Source organism: Helicoverpa zea, chromosome 15 (assembly GCF_022581195.2).
Source record: "Helicoverpa zea isolate HzStark_Cry1AcR chromosome 15, ilHelZeax1.1, whole genome shotgun sequence".
NCBI lineage: Eukaryota > Metazoa > Arthropoda > Insecta > Lepidoptera > Noctuidae > Helicoverpa > Helicoverpa zea.
The window spans coordinates 11,636,833-11,658,952 of NC_061466.1; the positions used below are offsets into that span (position 1 = coordinate 11,636,833).

General features: G+C 38.5%; 1 protein-coding gene across 1 annotated transcript in view; it reads right to left on the reverse strand.

The window, feature by feature from the left end:
* Nucleotides 1–17,443, reverse strand: part of LOC124636786 (titin-like) — a 208,196-nt gene extending 190,753 nt beyond the window's left edge. Inside the window, exon 1 of the mRNA XM_047172934.1 lies at nt 17,204–17,443. Coding sequence (XP_047028890.1) covers nt 17,204–17,360 — 157 coding nt within the window. The 5' untranslated portion in view covers nt 17,361–17,443. The remainder of the gene's footprint in view (nt 1–17,203) is intronic.
* Nucleotides 17,444–22,120: the final 4,677 nt, after the last annotated feature.

A 22,120-nucleotide genomic window follows, 5' to 3' on the forward strand; every position in this document is an offset into this window, starting at 1 on the left:
TCCACCGTCTTCTCGAAGTCCGCCCTGCGCTCCCGGTCGGAGCCGATGGCCGACTCCTCCTCGGAGGAGGAGCTCCGATGAGCCGCTCCTCCGCCACCCCCAGAAGCCCTAGCGGACCCTTCGCTGACGGGCCTCCTGGCGACCTTTTTGGCCGAGGCCCCGCGACCACCAGAGGAGGACCCGGGGTCTTCCCTCCTCCTCTTGAGGAAGGCGTCGGCCCGGTGGTCCTTCTTGTTGCGGGGGAGCTTAAAACCCCCCGCATCCCCCTCGCTGGACACGGACTCGGAGTCCGAGTCCTCATCCCACTCCCTTAGTTCGTCGTTGTTGTTGTTTTGGTTTTTATTTGTGTTAGTATCCATATAGTTCCCACGATCATGAGAGCAATTGTTCGTCCACCCCGGCAGTGGCCTCATACCGGGGCAAGCCTACATACTGTTGGGGGCGGCTGGCCCCAACAGGGGGGAGCGCTAACGACCGTGTCCCCCACGGCCATTCATCCCCTCGCCGCGCTCCCGAAACTTGGGATTGGGTGGTTTTTTATCATGAGGTGTCCTTCCTCTGGGCCGGGCGATTAAGCCAAGCCCTCGGCGGCGGCATTATACATGCCTCCGTCTGCTGTCCGGCCAACCCGGCTCAGCAAACCCGCCGAAAGGTTTGCTCTTCGTTGTACGAAGAGCAAACGACCACCGCTTTAGTGCGCCTGCACCTCCGCGGGTATGGCCGCATCCTTGCCATGTCCACTAGCGTCGACTGGTCAGGAGCGGCCCCTCCCTGGGTCCCTCTTTGTCTGGCCTCTCCCCTGAACCTTTCCGGCATGAGTATCTCTACCGGCAGAGCTTCAGGATCATTGAGGCACGCAAGCCCCACCACGACGACAACGTGGGGACCCCCTCGGTGGGGTTTTTATAGGGCCTTAGGTGGATTTTGGGCGTCTACTATTTGTATGGAAACGGATGTTTCGCGAATTTTTTGACGTTTGGTGCGGCGTAGAGGGACGTGCGATACGTCAAAAGACGCGTCTCGGCGAGCCCTAGCCAGCTGTCCAGAAACTAGAATAGGCTTTCCTAGAAATTTTGAAAATTTTGGTCGAAAAACTGTAAAATTTAGTGTTTTTTAATAGAAAATATTTAATTTCGACGTCCAAACCTACCCAAAATCGTGCAAAATGCAGTCAGGAAGACAGGTCGGAGTGGTAAGTATTTAATAAAATTTTTACAATGAAAAAATCTAGTCAGAATTTTGATAAATAATTAATTTTGTGTTTTTTACAGGTCGAGAAGGGTGGGGGTGTCAAAAAATCGGGTCACACCGCTTCGATGTCGCGTTTGAAGGGTTATCGCGTGCTTACAAGCCTGTTGTAGCTATTATACGCAAAAAACCGCATCAAAATCGGTCTCCTTTTGAAAAAGTTATCAGGAGTACTAGTGTTTTTATAGGGCCTTAGGTGGATTTTGGGCGTCTACTATTTGTATGGAAACGGATGTTTCGCGAATTTTTTGACGTTTGGTGCGGCGTAGAGGGACGTGCGATACGTCAAAAGACGCGTCTCGGCGAGCCCTAGCCAGCTGTCCAGAAACTAGAATAGGCTTTCCTAGAAATTTTGAAAATTTTGGTCGAAAAACTGTAAAATTTAGTGTTTTTTAATAGAAAATATTTAATTTCGACGTCCAAACCTACCCAAAATCGTGCAAAATGCAGTCAGGAAGACAGGTCGGAGTGGTAAGTATTTAATAAAATTTTTACAATGAAAAAATCTAGTCAGAATTTTGATAAATAATTAATTTTGTGTTTTTTACAGGTCGAGAAGGGTGGGGGTGTCAAAAAATCGGGTCACACCGCTTCGATGTCGCGTTTGAAGGGTTATCGCGTGCTTACAAGCCTGTTGTAGCTATTATACGCAAAAAACCGCATCAAAATCGGTCTCCTTTTGAAAAAGTTATCAGGAGTACTAGTGTTTTTATAGGGCCTTAGGTGGATTTCGGGCGTCTACTATTTGTATGGAAACGGATGTTTCGCGAATTTTTTGACGTTTGGTGCGGCGTAGAGGGACGTGCGATACGTCAAAAGACGCGTCTCGGCGAGCCCTAGCCAGCTGTCCAGAAACTAGAATAGGCTTTCCTAGAAATTTTGAAAATTTTGGTCGAAAAACTGTAAAATTTAGTGTTTTTTAATAGAAAATATTTAATTTCGACGTCCAAACCTACCCAAAATCGTGCAAAATGCAGTCAGGAAGACAGGTCGGAGTGGTAAGTATTTAATAAAATTTTTACAATGAAAAAATCTAGTCAGAATTTTGATAAATAATTAATTTTGTGTTTTTTACAGGTCGAGAAGGGTGGGGGTGTCAAAAAATCGGGTCACACCGCTTCGATGTCGCGTTTGAAGGGTTATCGCGTGCTTACAAGCCTGTTGTAGCTATTATACGCAAAAAACCGCATCAAAATCGGTCTCCTTTTGAAAAAGTTATCAGGAGTACTAGTGTTTTTATAGGGCCTTAGGTGGATTTTGGGCGTCTACTATTTGTATGGAAACGGATGTTTCGCGAATTTTTTGACGTTTGGTGCGGCGTAGAGGGACGTGCGATACGTCAAAAGACGCGTCTCGGCGAGCCCTAGCCAGCTGTCCAGAAACTAGAATAGGCTTTCCTAGAAATTTTGAAAATTTTGGTCGAAAAACTGTAAAATTTAGTGTTTTTTAATAGAAAATATTTAATTTCGACGTCCAAACCTACCCAAAATCGTGCAAAATGCAGTCAGGAAGACAGGTCGGAGTGGTAAGTATTTAATAAAATTTTTACAATGAAAAAATCTAGTCAGAATTTTGATAAATAATTAATTTTGTGTTTTTTACAGGTCGAGAAGGGTGGGGGTGTCAAAAAATCGGGTCACACCGCTTCGATGTCGCGTTTGAAGGGTTATCGCGTGCTTACAAGCCTGTTGTAGCTATTATACGCAAAAAACCGCATCAAAATCGGTCTCCTTTTGAAAAAGTTATCAGGAGTACTAGTGTTTTTATAGGGCCTTTTTTTTTTTTTTTTTTTTTTTTTTTTTTTTTTTTTATCGACGTAAAATCATCAAATGACCCCTCCCGCTGTGGGTTAGCAGCGGTGAGGGAGTGTCAGACTCTTACTGACTAAAATCGTCGTGTTCCGTCATAGGCCTTTTATGTACCAGGGCCGCGGTATCTCTTTCGAACAACCCGCAGCCCCGGCAGGCCTTGGCCCTGCTGGGCCCCGCTGGGGTTGCTGACGTCTCTTTGAGGAGCGCGTGGAACAACGCGCGCCGTCGACACGGGTCTGTCGTCTAGGAAGACAGAGGGACGATGAGCCACCCGAACTCACCGCCCACAGACCCACGCCTACGGTGGCCGGGAGTCATCTCGCGACACCCGGCGCCCATGGTGTCTACCTGGTCCAGCGCGGCGGCCGGGATGAGAGGTGCGGACTCTCTGGCGTTCCGCCTCCTCCTTCTCGAGCATGACCGCTTCGCAGAAGGAGGCGACGGCATCCCATTCCCTCTCGCCCCGGACCATGGCCTGAACCAGGGCCGGACGCGAGAGGTCGCCGCCGTCCAAAGCCTCGACGAGGACCCGGCGGTGCCCTTCCCATGCGGGGCACACCTGGACTGTGTGGTCCACCGTGTCCTCGGGGCTGTCCGCACAATGGTGACACCCGGGCGCCTCCTCACGACCGATGCGGTGCAGGTACCTCCCGAAACAACCGTGTCCGGTGAGGACCTGCGTCATGCGGTACGTGAGGGCGCCGTGACTCCTCCCGAGCCACTCCTCAAAGAGGGGACTTACCGCCACGATGGTGGCGTGCCCTGCACTGGGTTGCGATAGTCGCTCCCTCCAGGCCACCATGAGATCGCGCCGGAGCTTTTTATAGGGCCTTAGGTGGATTTTGGGCGTCTACTATTTGTATGGAAACGGATGTTTCGCGAATTTTTTGACGTTTGGTGCGGCGTAGAGGGACGTGCGATACGTCAAAAGACGCGTCTCGGCGAGCCCTAGCCAGCTGTCCAGAAACTAGAATAGGCTTTCCTAGAAATTTTGAAAATTTTGGTCGAAAAACTGTAAAATTTAGTGTTTTTTAATAGAAAATTTTTAATTTCGACGTCCAAACCTACCCAAAATCGTGCAAAATGCAGTCAAGAAGACAGGTCGGAGTGGTAAGTATTTAATAAAATTTTTACAATGAAAAAATCTAGTCAGAATTTTGATAAATAATTAATTTTGTGTTTTTTACAGGTCGAGAAGGGTGGGGGTGTCAAAAAATCGGGTCACACCGCTTCGATGTCGCGTTTGAAGGGTTATCGCGTGCTTACAAGCCTGTTGTAGCTATTATACGCAAAAAACCGCATCAAAATCGGTCTCCTTTTGAAAAAGTTATCAGGAGTACTAGTGTTTTTATAGGGCCTTAGGTGGATTTTGGGCGTCTACTATTTGTATGGAAACGGATGTTTCGCGAATTTTTTGACGTTTGGTGCGGCGTAGAGGGACGTGCGATACGTCAAAAGACGCGTCTCGGCGAGCCCTAGCCAGCTGTCCAGAAACTAGAATAGGCTTTCCTAGAAATTTTGAAAATTTTGGTCGAAAAACTGTAAAATTTAGTGTTTTTTAATAGAAAATTTTTAATTTCGACGTCCAAACCTACCCAAAATCGTGCAAAATGCAGTCAAGAAGACAGGTCGGAGTGGTAAGTATTTAATAAAATTTTTACAATGAAAAAATCTAGTCAGAATTTTGATAAATAATTAATTTTGTGTTTTTTACAGGTCGAGAAGGGTGGGGGTGTCAAAAAATCGGGTCACACCGCTTCGATGTCGCGTTTGAAGGGTTATCGCGTGCTTACAAGCCTGTTGTAGCTATTATACGCAAAAAACCGCATCAAAATCGGTCTCCTTTTGAAAAAGTTATCAGGAGTACTAGTGTTTTTATAGGGCCTTAGGTGGATTTTGGGCGTCTACTATTTGTATGGAAACGGATGTTTCGCGAATTTTTTGACGTTTGGTGCGGCGTAGAGGGACGTGCGATACGTCAAAAGACGCGTCTCGGCGAGCCCTAGCCAGCTGTCCAGAAACTAGAATAGGCTTTCCTAGAAATTTTGAAAATTTTGGTCGAAAAACTGTAAAATTTAGTGTTTTTTAATAGAAAATTTTTAATTTCGACGTCCAAACCTACCCAAAATCGTGCAAAATGCAGTCAAGAAGACAGGTCGGAGTGGTAAGTATTTAATAAAATTTTTACAATGAAAAAATCTAGTCAGAATTTTGATAAATAATTAATTTTGTGTTTTTTACAGGTCGAGAAGGGTGGGGGTGTCAAAAAATCGGGTCACACCGCTTCGATGTCGCGTTTGAAGGGTTATCGCGTGCTTACAAGCCTGTTGTAGCTATTATACGCAAAAAACCGCATCAAAATCGGTCTCCTTTTGAAAAAGTTATCAGGAGTACTAGTGTTTTTATAGGGCCTTAGGTGGATTTTGGGCGTCTACTATTTGTATGGAAACGGATGTTTCGCGAATTTTTTGACGTTTGGTGCGGCGTAGAGGGACGTGCGATACGTCAAAAGACGCGTCTCGGCGAGCCCTAGCCAGCTGTCCAGAAACTAGAATAGGCTTTCCTAGAAATTTTGAAAATTTTGGTCGAAAAACTGTAAAATTTAGTGTTTTTTAATAGAAAATTTTTAATTTCGACGTCCAAACCTACCCAAAATCGTGCAAAATGCAGTCAAGAAGACAGGTCGGAGTGGTAAGTATTTAATAAAATTTTTACAATGAAAAAATCTAGTCAGAATTTTGATAAATAATTAATTTTGTGTTTTTTACAGGTCGAGAAGGGTGGGGGTGTCAAAAAATCGGGTCACACCGCTTCGATGTCGCGTTTGAAGGGTTATCGCGTGCTTACAAGCCTGTTGTAGCTATTATACGCAAAAAACCGCATCAAAATCGGTCTCCTTTTGAAAAAGTTATCAGGAGTACTAGTGTTTTTATAGGGCCTTAGGTGGATTTTGGGCGTCTACTATTTGTATGGAAACGGATGTTTCGCGAATTTTTTGACGTTTGGTGCGGCGTAGAGGGACGTGCGATACGTCAAAAGACGCGTCTCGGCGAGCCCTAGCCAGCTGTCCAGAAACTAGAATAGGCTTTCCTAGAAATTTTGAAAATTTTGGTCGAAAAACTGTAAAATTTAGTGTTTTTTAATAGAAAATTTTTAATTTCGACGTCCAAACCTACCCAAAATCGTGCAAAATGCAGTCAGGAAGACAGGTCGGAGTGGTAAGTATTTAATAAAATTTTTACAATGAAAAAATCTAGTCAGAATTTTGATAAATAATTAATTTTGTGTTTTTTACAGGTCGAGAAGGGTGGGGGTGTCAAAAAATCGGGTCACACCGCTTCGATGTCGCGTTTGAAGGGTTATCGCGTGCTTACAAGCCTGTTGTAGCTATTATACGCAAAAAACCGCATCAAAATCGGTCTCCTTTTGAAAAAGTTATCAGGAGTACTAGTGTTTTTATAGGGCCTTAGGTGGATTTTGGGCGTCTACTATTTGTATGGAAACGGATGTTTCGCGAATTTTTTGACGTTTGGTGCGGCGTAGAGGGACGTGCGATACGTCAAAAGACGCGTCTCGGCGAGCCCTAGCCAGCTGTCCAGAAACTAGAATAGGCTTTCCTAGAAATTTTGAAAATTTTGGTCGAAAAACTGTAAAATTTAGTGTTTTTTAATAGAAAATTTTTAATTTCGACGTCCAAACCTACCCAAAATCGTGCAAAATGCAGTCAAGAAGACAGGTCGGAGTGGTAAGTATTTAATAAAATTTTTACAATGAAAAAATCTAGTCAGAATTTTGATAAATAATTAATTTTGTGTTTTTTACAGGTCGAGAAGGGTGGGGGTGTCAAAAAATCGGGTCACACCGCTTCGATGTCGCGTTTGAAGGGTTATCGCGTGCTTACAAGCCTGTTGTAGCTATTATACGCAAAAAACCGCATCAAAATCGGTCTCCTTTTGAAAAAGTTATCAGGAGTACTAGTGTTTTTATAGGGCCTTTTTTTTTTTTTTTATCGACGTAAAATCATCAAATGACCCCTCCCGCTGTGGGTTAGCAGCGGTGAGGGAGTGTCAGACTCTTACTGACTAAAATCGTCGTGTTCCGTCATAGGCCTTTTATGTACCAGGGCCGCGGTATCTCTTTCGAACAACCCGCAGCCCCGGCAGGCCTTGGCCCTGCTGGGCCCCGCTGGGGTTGCTGACGTCTCTTTGAGGAGCGCGTGGAACAACGCGCGCCGTCGACACGGGTTTTTATAGGGCCTTAGGTGGATTTTGGGCGTCTACTATTTGTATGGAAACGGATGTTTCGCGAATTTTTTGACGTTTGGTGCGGCGTAGAGGGACGTGCGATACGTCAAAAGACGCGTCTCGGCGAGCCCTAGCCAGCTGTCCAGAAACTAGAATAGGCTTTCCTAGAAATTTTGAAAATTTTGGTCGAAAAACTGTAAAATTTAGTGTTTTTTAATAGAAAATTTTTAATTTCGACGTCCAAACCTACCCAAAATCGTGCAAAATGCAGTCAGGAAGACAGGTCGGAGTGGTAAGTATTTAATAAAATTTTTACAATGAAAAAATCTAGTCAGAATTTTGATAAATAATTAATTTTGTGTTTTTTACAGGTCGAGAAGGGTGGGGGTGTCAAAAAATCGGGTCACACCGCTTCGATGTCGCGTTTGAAGGGTTATCGCGTGCTTACAAGCCTGTTGTAGCTATTATACGCAAAAAACCGCATCAAAATCGGTCTCCTTTTGAAAAAGTTATCAGGCTGCAGGTATTTTATCTGTATATTTGTCACCAACTCTGATTTGACCTCTGATCAATACCGATCCATCAGCCTAACCTTTTTCAAGTTTCTTGGGGTCAACTGAATGCAGCCGTGAACCAGTGTGTTACATGGAGCAACTGCCTGTCTGACATCCTCAATCTGGTTACCTGAGGAACCCAGGGCAAGACTTTTCTGGCTTCTGAATTCCCGTAAAACCTAAAATATCCAAAGGACTGTCTTACTGGTTTAACTGTATTAGAAAGGGGAACCTATCTAAGTAACTTACCTAATTTGAAAGCCTTAGCTCTACAGTATCAAAATAACATAAAAAACTGTACTACTTTTAGTTCAGCACCATTTAAACAATTTCGATCTAAGTAAAAAAACTTGCTTTTACTCGTTGGTGTTAATATATTTCGACTCTAGTATAACTTTGACACGCAACCATCGCGTGCCAGTGTTACCTCACTTAAGATTTATGTTCGGTGTTGCCAACTGCGAAAATTGTAAAAATGAGTCCGAGCTTAGAAGGTCGAATGGGACAATACTTTAAGTTAAGCTATATTTTTAGCAAAACCTCATTGTAGGGATTTCTATAATGGTGGCTTGGAACATAATTCTTTATGTTAATATTTATGACTGGCAGTAAATGGCTCAGGTTTGTAATAAATGGCTTGCTAAGGAAAACAGTAACTTACAAAGAGTTACTTTGTATTAGAAATGGTAATAAAGAATTAAGTTAATAGAAATGGCGCTATATATAAGAGCAATGTTTATTTTAAGACTTCAGAAATTATATTGTACGAGTAAGTAGGTATATCTATTTAAATAATACACGTATCTTATCTGTGTATTTCAATTAAAATGGAACAACATTTTTGCATAATAATTTCGAAACACCGACCATTAATATTTCCGCATCCCGAAACTTTAATAATATCTAGCTTTGTATCCTTTGTATCTAAAACCACCATTTATTGTATTCACCCGTCTATTTTCCATTCAAACTAAATCACATCCTACCTAAGTTATTCAAATAGTGTACCACATTTACCGGTAAAAGCAAGTTTCCATTGTTCCATTTCACCGGTATTCGAGAATTACCGGTAAAGTTAACCTTGACTTTGTGACCTTCGATTATGACCTTGACCTTAATAAAATGTCTTCATAATCAGGCTTAATGATTACTTTAATTGATAATTAGGAGGATTAGTCTAGGATTTATGTCTGGGTTGAAGTAGGTACTAAAATGTTTCCAGAACTTTCTATTTTGGGTAACAATAAATTGATATAATTTGCGTAATAACATGGGCTAGCAAAAAATAATAAGCGGCCATCTGAAAGATGTCCTAGATTAACGAAATAGCCATTCGCAGATTAAGCCATTACTCTTTGTTGAGACTAATCTGTAGCATATTCTATCTCTTTATCTTAGTCATAATTTATTGCCACGATTAGTTCACCACAGAGAATCTTTGCCTATCTTTCATCATCTTTACCTTTTCCTGTATCTCCTACTTCACATTAACCTACATTATCTAAAACTAATAGTTTAGCTTCAATTCCAAAATTCGTAACTCGTTTTGCCTAGTCATCAATTAACATTGTTCTAAAAGTTCAACGACTTCAAAACCAAATGCACTCAATCTCTCCAATTCATTAAAGTTTTCAGTTTCTGCTGACTCAAGCTAACTAAATTGAATAGTAATTGAAAGTAAACAGAAAATAATACGAAGTCATAATATTTGTACTAAATTGCTATTTTAAATTGATATGTTGATGAAAAAATAACAGCATTTACTTTGAGTCTAATTAATGTTTTCGTTCATTTTGTTTTCGGTGGTTTTCCCTAGAGATCTCGTGGAACACGCATGTGTATTGCTTTTGTTTCATTACCGAGTTATCATTTTAGAGGTCAAGGCTTTTATCTACGAATAATATTTTGGCCAAAAATTTCCATCATCATCCTCCTTTCCTTTTTCCAATTTTATTTATGGTCGGCGCAACATGTTTTCTCCTTCCATACTCTACTATCTGCCGTCATCTCACAAGTAACATGCCCCAAAATGTCCATGATCTAAAAAACATGACCACAATAATTACACCATGTACTCAACCTTTTATGGTAACATGGAGTATCTAGCAACATTGCATATTGTTCCTGAATATTTTTATACATCGAAAACATACATACTGTAACTATGATACAAATTCTTTCACAATGACGTTTGGTGTGAAGAGTCATTCAGATGAATCGCACATACGTATTTGAATGATTCAAGAACCAAACTGGCGGTCAAAACAAAAATGAAGTGGACTTCTTAATTGTAATATAAATAGGACAAAATAACTTGAAATCAATAATGAAGACGATGATGATAATCCAGTAAACAGATCTGAATACCAAACCAACAAAAATATTGAGAATAAAGAAGCACTTTTATCAACTACTTTCATTGAACCAGTAAACAAAGTAAATGCCTTATCGATGCTAAACAAAGTCGTAGCTCACACAGATGTTCAGAAAACGCTGAAAAATAATGAAACTATCTTCATACATACGATAACAGATCTGGAATCGTTACAAAACGTAGACGCGCGCGCCGATAGCCGCGGTATGTGACGGACATAATTATAGTCTTACTTGCATGCTTTCTTTTTGCATTGCGAGATCAGGACTTGCGGACAGCTCGCTTTGTTTAACCGACATGTTTTGAAGCATGTTTTATGAATCAACTGCATTTTGTAGTAACGGTTGCTGTTTCAGATTTTTGAGATTTAGTTTGTTGAAGTCGTTTTAGGGAAAAATATGATTAAAATCTGTTCTGCTAAACCTTTTTGGCTCCATGGGCTGTATTACAATTTTCATTGTTCTTAATTGTTTTGTTTTCTAACTACCATTGTGGCCTGTATTTTTCAGTGGTAATAAATTATTCCTTTAATTAGAAAATAAAAGTATTCTATGTCAAAGATTCTTATCATTGCAGTGGGGCTAAGAAGTTGTTGTGCACATTGTCAAAATAATTAACAAAGCCAATAATTTGATGTTGATCTGATGCGTCAAGCCGTAATATATTAAGACCGCAAACCTGCACGAGTGTAACAAACGCACACGCGATTTGACCACCTACGTTTTTAATCTTATCTAGTTTACCTACATCACTAGTAAATTCAGTTCAAAATACAAATATAACATCATCTTTCTCACAAAAATTATGCTCATCTCGGTAATTATTACTAACTTAATGGTTTTTGTGTCCGTTTTAATTAATGTCACCTTTCATGGCTGACTTGTTTCAATTAGCTAAAAACGCGTTTTGACTTTGCCATTCAATGATGCGGAGCTAGCCTTTGAGACGGCTGTTTTTGGTGCCTATTTTTGCCTTGGAGAGCAATGTAGATGAAGATGACCTAACCTTAGTTGAAAGATCATCTTATGTAGTGTTAGTATGCCTTTGTTTGTTGAGACGAACTTCGCCATTCTGTAATACAAAGGATTTCAGAAGGAATTTGGGAAGTTTTTAGTCAATAGGTTACGTTATTACCCTTTCCTCCATTCCGGTGTGTGTTTAATACTACATTCATCATCATTATCATCATCTTGCACTTTTCCCATTGTTTATTGAAAGTCCTTACATGTCTTCTTCCATACCTCTCTATATTCTACAAGTACTTCTTTCTATAATTTGTAAAATTACACCAAACTCTAGTTCTTAAACGAACCAATCAAGCATTTTACCTATTACGCCTAAAAAAGGGGTGTTTATAATGATCGTTGTGTAAGTGTAAATTGTTTCGTTTTTAAGTTATTTTACAGGTTTTGTTAAACAATCGCTTGCATCATGCGTCCGTTTGATATTTTTGGCTATTGTTGTATTTTATTATTGTTGTCTGGTTGCTTGTTCATGATGATAACTATGAACAGTGTTGGTAATGAAAAGAGAACTGAGGTCATGCAAGGAGGCAGAATAGGAACGCAATTTTCAGTATGAAATATCTTTTATAACACCATGTCTTTCTTATAGTGTTGTTGGGATTCTTATATTTTATGTTTGTTCATGTCTGTTGTATTTTATTTTATTCTTTGAATGTTTCTCTAAAACTTGTTAAGAATTCAATATGTTCTAGTCTTCATTTGACGAAATTATTTTTATTGTCACTCTGTTCATGAATTTAATATTTTTATATCACAGTCTTTGTTCAAGAAATATATCAACACTCGTTGGTACGTTTTGTATGTACAACTAAGTTTCATTATATTTTCAGTCATTCATGATTACTTCTTTGGCTTCCCATCCCTCTCAACCATTCCTACCTCACCTATCCTATCACTATTAGGAACAAGAACTACTGGTTAGAAAGCACCTACACTGTAAACCCTGTCTCCATTACAACTATAAAATCTACCATCACAAAGAGCTCCACAACACCTTCATTTAACCTTTATAACTACACTATTTAAACAAGAACTTCAAAGACTCAAACAACAGTTAAACCAAACGGCTTGTTAAACTAAAACGGGTCTAAAGAAACCGATAAAACGTAGGATAATGTAATAATATGGTGAATTCGACCGTCGCCTCTTGGATTATTTTCCCGGCGAGCGTAATGCGTAATCTCATAATATAGCGCCCATCCCTCGGCCTTTACTTGAAAGGCTTCTGTTATATGCCACCCGTTGTATCCACGTCTATCAAAATCTCCGAAATTGATACTTTTAAACTTACATGTTGGAGTTTTAAGCTCTGGTTTTAGGCTGTTTGTAATTAAGACGTCATTTTTAAATTTATCACGATCTTCTATTGTTTCATTCATTGGTATATCTTCTTCGTTACCATTGGTTATTTTATCATGATCTTCAGTTGTTTCACCTAATATTGTATCTTCTTCATAATTATTAGTGTCTACTCTATCATTTACAATTCGATATCGATCGTCATTTGTTTTAGTCCTTCGATCATCCGTGAGACTGTTGTTACCACTCATGTATTGGAAATAATCATTTGCGTCTTTAGCGACTGTGAAATTGTAGCCTTGTAAAATGATATGTTCTAAAGATAACATGAAATAAAGTAAGAGTTTAATATCTGTGTAACCGCAACTAATGGAGGGGTATTGATTTCTGATGTAAATGTGAACAGTTTACGTAGGAATAACTTTATTTATACACTACATGTGTGCTATGCTTTGGAACATTATTACTGCTTGATACTAATATGTTATCAAACTAATATCTATTTTAGTGCTGGATAGAGTCAAGCTCAGTTTCTATTTTTACCTTATGAAATAAAATGACCTATAATTATTTCGAACAGTAATATCGAAAAATAACTGTCCATGATCAAGTTCTTTTGTAGTATATTTATCCTAATCTCCAATAATGGATCTCCATATTACTATCTACATTAAGAATGATCAGCCAAAATATGAAGAATATTTTCAAGAAATGCATCAAGCACCGAATTATCGCAAGCCACGTTATCATTGTTATCATTATGTCATGCGAGATAAGAGTATTATATCTGTGCTAAATTTTCTAATACTTTCTAGTGCAAAGTTGAGATGGCCTTGAGATTAACACTTGAGAGATTTTCAGGTTTTTCAAAAGAAGCTGTTTGGCAATTAAGGCCCTCCGCACATGGAGCTACTAAAAAGGAACTAATCACAAACTCACATTACTAACGAGTTTTTTGAGCGTCACCGCCCATACATTGCCATACAGGTTCGCACACGACGCGACTAGTCACTAACCAGTTCGTAACGCGTTGGCAACTGATCGCGCGCGACGCGGCGTGCCGGTCGCCGAGCTACTAGGTTACCCGAGTTTACTGTGTTTTGATGTGAAAAATGAATGATCTATTTATCTGTTTCACGCAGCTCTCGTGCCGCAACTGACAATCTGCAGTTCACATTATTTTGCATAAATGGGTGAATCCAAAATCTGCGTCGATTCCTTCGGCGTCTGTTATGATGATAATATAGTATAATGACATCTTCATCTTCGCTCGATCCTCTCGACATTTTTATAGCTTCCAATAATTCCCCTTGCTAGGTTTTTCGCACGTGTTTATTTGGTAGTAGAAATAACAGGGGTGACTGAAACCTTGCAATGTAAGTAGCGTCGTGTGCGAAATACAGTTTATAACTCGTTTGTAATTCTAATTACTGATTAATTCCGTCATATTTGAGTAGCTCCATGTGCGAAGGGCCTAAGTGTAAAACTACATTAATCGATATCTTAATAGATTTGGATATATTTATTTCTACGTGTCACCTGGTTACTATTCTGCGCGCTCGAATAAAAAATAGTTCGATGTTCAATTCAAACAAATTTTTCGGCTGTATATTTTTGGCCGATATTGTTATATCTGTCAAAAACTATATTACTTTTGTTTTGTTTTCTTTAGAAGCTCTGAACTAATTTCGAAAAGAACGTTTGTGCTAAAATTGGTTCTTGTTCAATTCAGTTAATGCAATTTTATTGTTCTAGGTCGACCCAATGTGAAGTACTATACAAATATATAAAGTCTAATTAATATGTCTGTCTTCATTTATTTCACAACTGAAATACGCCGTCATGCTTTCGGGCCCTCAAATCCGTCATCTCTTGTACCTTTAACCTATATTATAATGTTAATTATAATAATTAGGAAAAGTTTATCATTGTAATACCTCATTAGTGGGCAGTAATCGGGTATGTTGGGTACTGAAACCACTTGAAAGTACTTCACATTCAGTTCATAACTAGTTAATATCAGTGCAATCCATTCAAGTTTACCTGTTATAATTAATTATATAGATAATTTAATCATCTGCCTAGTCTTTTCCCAACTATGTTGAGGTCGGCTTCTAGTCTAAATAGATGCAGATTAATTATATATTTGTAGATTTAAAATAATTAAGTTAATTAATTGTAAAAAAGTACTGTTCTTTTTGATTTACCCTAATGAATTTGTCTTTTAACCTACATCCTTTTGAAATGCCAGACATAATATGATAATGTTTCTAACTACAAAACTCAAATAATAATAAGAAACTCTGAATGCTATTTTCATTTTGATTTGTTTTTCTGAATAGAAGTTATAACTAGGGATGTAAGTGTTTGAAATATAATTATTATAAGTATATTTTAGTATACATTCATTTTAATTAAATAATTACTGAATGATAAGTAATTATTCAATGGATTTTATTACACATATTATTCAATGCTCGTAATTATGACAAGTATTTTTTATAGTAGAAATACAATAGTAATATTTATTATATTGATTCATAATAACAGACATCTTATTTTTTTCCGCAATTCTATTTGATAACAGTTATGTATCCTGCGGCAAAATATTAAGGTAGGTCACGGAAGGGCAAATATTTCGGGGCATTGGGGTCCGTGTTGTTCCTGTTTATTTTGTGTATAAAAATGTTTTGAACTAAATAAAGATGATAGTTGTAGTCCCTATAGCCTTTTATAAGGGTACTAAACTAGAATATAATCAATGACTTTATTCCTAGCTTCTCCCCATTGGTTTTCCCAAGTTCCGGAAAAAACAATTCCCGGTACTGCTTAAAAAGTAGTTCATAATCTTCCTCAATAAGTGAGATATCTAACACTGAAATACATAAGTGTTCAAATAGACCAGTTGAACAAACTCTTCAGCTTTAAAATATTAGTAGGTATAGATGAAATAATCCCGAATCATACATCAAAAAGAAAATATTATTACCGACATATTACCAAAACAGTTTCAATAAATATTTCAAACGGAAGAGCATTGCATTGTTTGAATGCAACTGAACAAACAAATATATCATAAAAGACGAACAAACCGCAATGTAAAACCGCATGAGTATTGAAACTTCCCAAATTGTTACTGTTTTACGCTAAATTTCGATAAAATCAAGATAAAAGTAATCATCATGAATTGTTTATTTATTTTTATCGATAATGTTGATAAATGTGTGTTATCTTTTTCGCATCATTTTGTTATCAGATGCGTATTTTGGCGTCGCTCTATTCACTACATTTAAGCGCCGTATACATAATAAAAGATCTACGTATTTCTATCCAATGATAAAGGCAAACATTTGAAAGTAAAATTTTTGAAAAGTGAGGAGAAAGTACCAAATCCCGCAATAAAAGGATTGCATGAAAATCAATTTATTTCAAGTATATTAACCTATTTAAAAGTTATCGTTTTTATTAATTTTTATTTCCTATTCAAATTACTGACTGTCCCTAAAATATAAATTGATATTGGACCTTTGGTCCTTCCATCCTATATGTGTGATATTTCCTAATTCCTTGCGGACATCGGCGGACTGACCTCTGTACGCCAAAGCGCATTGCATTGACCTTTTCGCCGGCAAAACAGCTGCTTAACCACATCTTTCTTCTTATACAAGATAACCACCCAAAAAAAAACATCCGTTCAAATATAGTATTTAGAGAAAACATGACATAAATTCGTCTTTCAGTATAATTAGCACCCGCCATGTTCCTTTTTTCTGAGCAAAAAGTATTTTCGAATTTCGAATCGCGTTCTTTTCCGCGAAATTGAATCTTTTGATTCACATTCCTAAAGATATCTTCCCGTTATCGGCCGCCGGTATCTCCAATTGTGATTTTGTAAAATGAGTAATGTAGGCCATTGAAATATAAAAATAAGTATCGATTCTAAAACGAGTAATAGCTGGTAACTGAATTGATTGGGTGAAAAATGCTGGTTTACTTTTGCCGCAGTAATAGTAAATTGAAACTGTTACGCAGCAACTTGTAATTTATTTTATAACTTTGATTTTTAATAACCGGCTTTCATGAACTGTAAATAAATCATGCTTACTTTTCATTGCAAGAATTCTTGCTTTAGTTTAACTGTAGACTCAGCTCATACTTCAGTGAAATTAAAGTAAAAGTATTACGTAATATAAATAGTGTCCTGCGGTGTTTGCCGCAGTCTTTTCATTAAATTATTTACCGACCTAATAGTTACCCGAACTACGTCACCGGTGACGTAACAGGAAAAATAGACAACGTCGGTAAACGAACCATCACCTACACATTATTACCGCATTACATCACATTTCTCCTAATTTCACACGGACGTTATATTTTGCCGGCACCGCGAACATATTACCCGTGAAATACACAAAATAACCACGTTGTTTACCTTAAAAACAAACATTCAGAAAACATCGGAACTCTATCGTTTTCATCGGAAAGAATCAATGGAGAAAGTGCGTGTTGTGATGCTAAAAAAATTACGTTTCTAATTCCACAACAGACGCTCGCCGGCAAATTGAATTTTCTCCCAATTTGACAGCTGTCACTTTGACAGTTCCGATTTTTTCAGAGCAAAAGGCAACAAACTGAGCAGCCTACTCACCTTTAACAAGTCGCTGCAGAATAATCTCCTTGTGCTCGTGAGTGTGGGGCTCCCCGATCACCGCGAGCAAATAACATCCCGTGAGAGGGCTCGGTGGGGGCACGGAGGCAGAGACCTCCGTCCCCAGAGACAAGGACCTGTCCTCGTCGTGGTCCATCGCCGACGGCGGCGCCGGCGCGACTGCCGACGGTTCGCCCAGGGCTAGCGTATGAATCGACCGCTCGGCACGAGAACTCCGATCGGAATGGATTGGAACGGTTCGTGAGGTAGACACTTGCGCGCGCAATCCTCCGGCATCGACCGCTGGATGTGCGCGGCACGCAGACGCGTCGGCGACTCGACTCAACCCCAAAACCGTCTTTTCGTTCTAACTTAACATTTCTTTTATGTGAAGGATAGAGATGGAATATGTCGTAGGGCGTATACAGAAGCCGCTGTAGGTTTTTCAGCGCACACGTGATCTGCATTGCGTCTAAACATCCCGGCTAAATAACCTCGGACCGGTAGCTCAGCTGTTCGACAGAATGCCATGGTTGTTACAATCGATAATGATATAATCGGAATGACTTGACATTATGGCGTTGGTCAGTTTGGTTTAAAGAAGGCTCTATTAATAGCCGATAGCGGAGGCTCCGGTTTGAGGCAATAAGTCTTACAGGACTGCAGTGACATGCCCCATTTGTTGTCCTGACATTTATCACTTTCCTACTAGCAGCATGATTGTTAGCGGACTTACTAGGGTTGAGTAATTACGATTTAATGTTTTATTTTACTTTTGTATTTTTTGCAATTTTCTCCGTCAGCTTTTAAGGAAATGATAAGGCTTTGAAGGATTTTTTTGGTATTAAAATTAAGATAGGTCTAACTAAGGCGTTTGTTATTTTTTAAATTATTCATTACGACTCGTTTAAGAAAGAAATCCTAAATACTAAATAGTAAAAATAAATTAATGGAAAAGACTGTTATGGTGTTTGTTTATAGTGTTTAATTTAATTGAATCTATTAGTACAACTGACAACCACCAATTTTTTGGTCTTGTATGAATACAATATTAATACCAATAATACGTAGGTCTAGAATAATAAATTGGTCCTTTGGCGATCCTACCTAGTACCTAGAACGTGTCCAATTCAATTTATTGTTCCTAATTTGTTACCTAGGTCTCTACGCGAGCTATTTCGAAAATTATAATATTAATAATGTAATTTAAAATTGGTCCTTCGGTACCTTCTGGTATTTTCTTCATAAATTAATGATTCTTTGTGTGTTTTGGCGGTAACTAAAATTTATTATGGACTTAACGAAAATTACTTTTAATACCTTAAGAGGCGTTCCAAAGGCCTACCGGTTTGGCAATTAAGTGATCATGAATATGAGACAGAACAGCGGTTGCAAGCGGCTTCACCCGCATCCTGTGGATACTACTCCGCGCATCCGGATAAAAAATCAGTTATTATTCTTTATTGCACACATAAATACATTTGACACACTGAAAATGGAGACATTATGTACAACGGCGAGCTTAACCCAGTGTTGGGTTCTCTTACAGCCAACCTTAGAGTGAAAGAGTGATTTGATGGGGTAGGGCGAATGTGCAACGTTATACTAATAACAATAATATATATGTATAATATCTTAATAAATTAAATATATACCTTTTATAATTATATAAAATATATACAATATAATATATACAAATATATACACAGGTCATAATGATAAATAATGTTCCTTAACTCGTCTCTTAAACATATCCAATGATGAGCTCTCGCGTATAGAATGCGGAAGGGTATTCCACAGCCTAACAGCACGAACAGTGAATGATCCATCATAGCGACTTGAAGTGTGGGATGGGACACGAAGCAGAAGAGATAAGGAAGAGCGACAAGGTTTGCCTCTGGGAACGAGGAACTCAAAGCGTTCACGAAGGTAACTTGGAGTGACAGGATTGTGAAGAACAGAGTAAAGAAAAGAAAGAACGTGAGCGTCTCTACGCCGCCGAATAGGCAGCCACTTCAACTGGTTCCGAAATTCCGACACATGATCGTACTTTCGGAGGCCAAAAATGAAGCGGATGCACAAATTCTGCAGACGTTCGAGTTTATCAAGTAGCTCCTCAGTCGCATCAAGGAAACAGACATCAGCATAGTCTAACAGAGGAAGGAGGAGCGACTGAGCGAGAGTAATCTTTGTTGGAAAAGGCAGGAACTTCTGGAGACGCTTGAGTGATTGAAACGAGCAATATACCCTCCTGCTTACTTCTGCAATGTGTTTAGCCCAAGATAAGTTGCAGTCCATAAAGACAAAAATCTTTTTTTTATTTTTTTTACAATCTGCGTTCCTGAGATTAGCGCCTTCAACCCTACAAATATAATAAATAATAAACTCTTGGTATGTCGAATGCTATTTAAGACGAACTTTCATTTTGATTTGGCCCGAGGAGCCTGATTGTTTTGTGTGCATCTAATATCCTGTAATTGTATACAGCCTTAATACATTTAATCTATATTTAGTGCATGCTGTGCTTAACTGTGAGAGATTGATACACTAGACCCTATATAATTGATTTATTGTAACCCATAATTGTTTGAGTGTATTCAATTGTTGGTCAGCCAAATAAATAAAAAAACCGGCCAAGTGCGAGTCGGACTCGCGCACGAAAGGTTCCGTACCAGAGCAAAAATGAGCAAAAAAATCAAGTTTGTTGTATGGGAGTCCCCCAAAATATTTATTTTATTCTAATTTTCAGTATTTGTTATGTATCTGTGAATTTCAACTCTCTAACTATCACGGTTCATGAGATACAGCCAAAACAAGAGGGTCCCGTTTTACCCTTTGGCTACGGAACCCTAATAAACTAGTGTTTAGCTGTACCTAACTATATTTATAGATTGAAATCGTCGCTGCATTCGAAGCTATTATTTAGAAGATGCAACATAAATATCTTGACTCATACATACTTTCACTATCGGCGCCGGCGCATCATCAATGTATTGTTCCGAATGCTCTCGTTGCCTACATACGGAGAAACTGTGTTGGTAATCAGTATATAGTTAAGTATCTTCGTGTTACAGTAATTTGTACACTGATAAAAATCTAGCTTTTTAGAGTTTTGTAAAGCGTTTTTTGAGATTGTTGTAAGCGTTGTTTAGTACCTAATTATTTGATTTGCAGAAAGTCTAAGATTAAAGCACGAAGATTTTTGATAGACCTTTCATCTTGTTTATGATATTTGCTAGTTGCAATCATTTAAAATGCTCAAGACATTTGATATTATCTCGAATCAATAGACGCGGCTGGTAGCTTTCTTTTTACACATTATGCATTGAGTGTCATACCTACTGTCCCTTGAAAAGAACACAATAATTAAATCACACTTATACTGTAAAGGTGAAAGTTGACTATGTATTTTTTGTTGATTATTCAAGCGCAAGCAGCTATACCAATTTGATATTTGGGTACACAAGAAAATGACACTATGGATTACCACATATAGGTAACTTTTCCGGGTGCAGAATTTTTTCCCTAAAACTGCAGCCAGAAGCCAGTACTCAAGTAATATAAGACATGTAACTTTGTATAGAAGTTTCAACATAAAGCACCTTCTTACAAGATCAGCTTTCGTGAATAATGACACCAGTTACACAAAGCAAAATGTCAAGAAAATCCGGGCGAATCGAGAAACTTTTCAAGTGAACGGAAAACGTTTTCTGGCTAACAGCTTCTTCGGCTACATTCAGGCTTCAATGGGTATTTCTTACCTGATGGAATGTATTGCAGTTTGTGGTGTTTAGAATCTTCGCATAAGAGGTAAAATATTTGTAACCAATAGATATCTATAAAAGGTAAACTGTTTTGGTAAATAGTGTCTCTATTTTGGGTTACAACATGAATGCTTGTATTCTTATTTATTGTGAAATTTAATTATCAGAACTGTCTTGATGGTTGTTCAATACATGAGGAAAGATTTGAATGTTTGTTTGTTAAAATTAAATAGGCTCCGGAAGTATTAAAACAAATTGAAAAATTCGTCCACCGTCGAAAGCTACACTCTACTTCCCGAGTAACATAGATATATTTTATTCCAGTACGGACAGTACGGGATGCGGGTGAAACCGCGAGAAAACGGCTAGCGTGTATGATAAAAATATTTACATAAAGATACAGGGAAAAATATCCAATAACGACCACCACAGCGGCTGAACATCTGACGGCTATGAGCTAAAATGATTAATGACAAAGCTTAAATTCTGGCACTTCACATCCTGCCTCAACCCTTTACTAATTGGGGCAAAATAATCCTCACTAAAACATCGAAAACATAGCTAAAATCTACCTTCACGTTAAAACTACCCAATTATATTATCAATCTGTGAAAATAATAAACGTTTTTATTTGAGAACTACATAACTTGTGCCTCCGTCTTCGCTTGTGGTGCTTAGAATGAATTGGCGAACACACATATAAAGTGAAAAACCTCAACCAATAAATAGTCTTTATAACACAGTTATATTTTTTTCAAATCGGACCAGTTTCTGAGGTTACCGCATTCAAAACGAACATTTCCACTTGTTAAAATTAAGTACAGAAAAGGAGAAATTCCCATAAAATGCTTGTTAATCCGGTCATGAAATTGCCTTTCCCATTAAATTGCAATTTCTATTCAATCGCAATTCTATCCCAAGATTATATTAGGTCGTAGATGTTGTTAATCTCTAAAGCAATCTAGTGCTAGCTTTAGAACCAAATTCTACAATCAGGATTTCCAATAATATTTAATCTAAATGTTAAGACCTTTACTTCCATCTTGCTTCAATTACTTTGTCACCTGCCTAGCCTTTTCCTTCATATATTGGGGTCGGCTTCCTGTCACATAAAGTGATGGTGAGTACCAATGTTTTACATGGAGCTAATGAC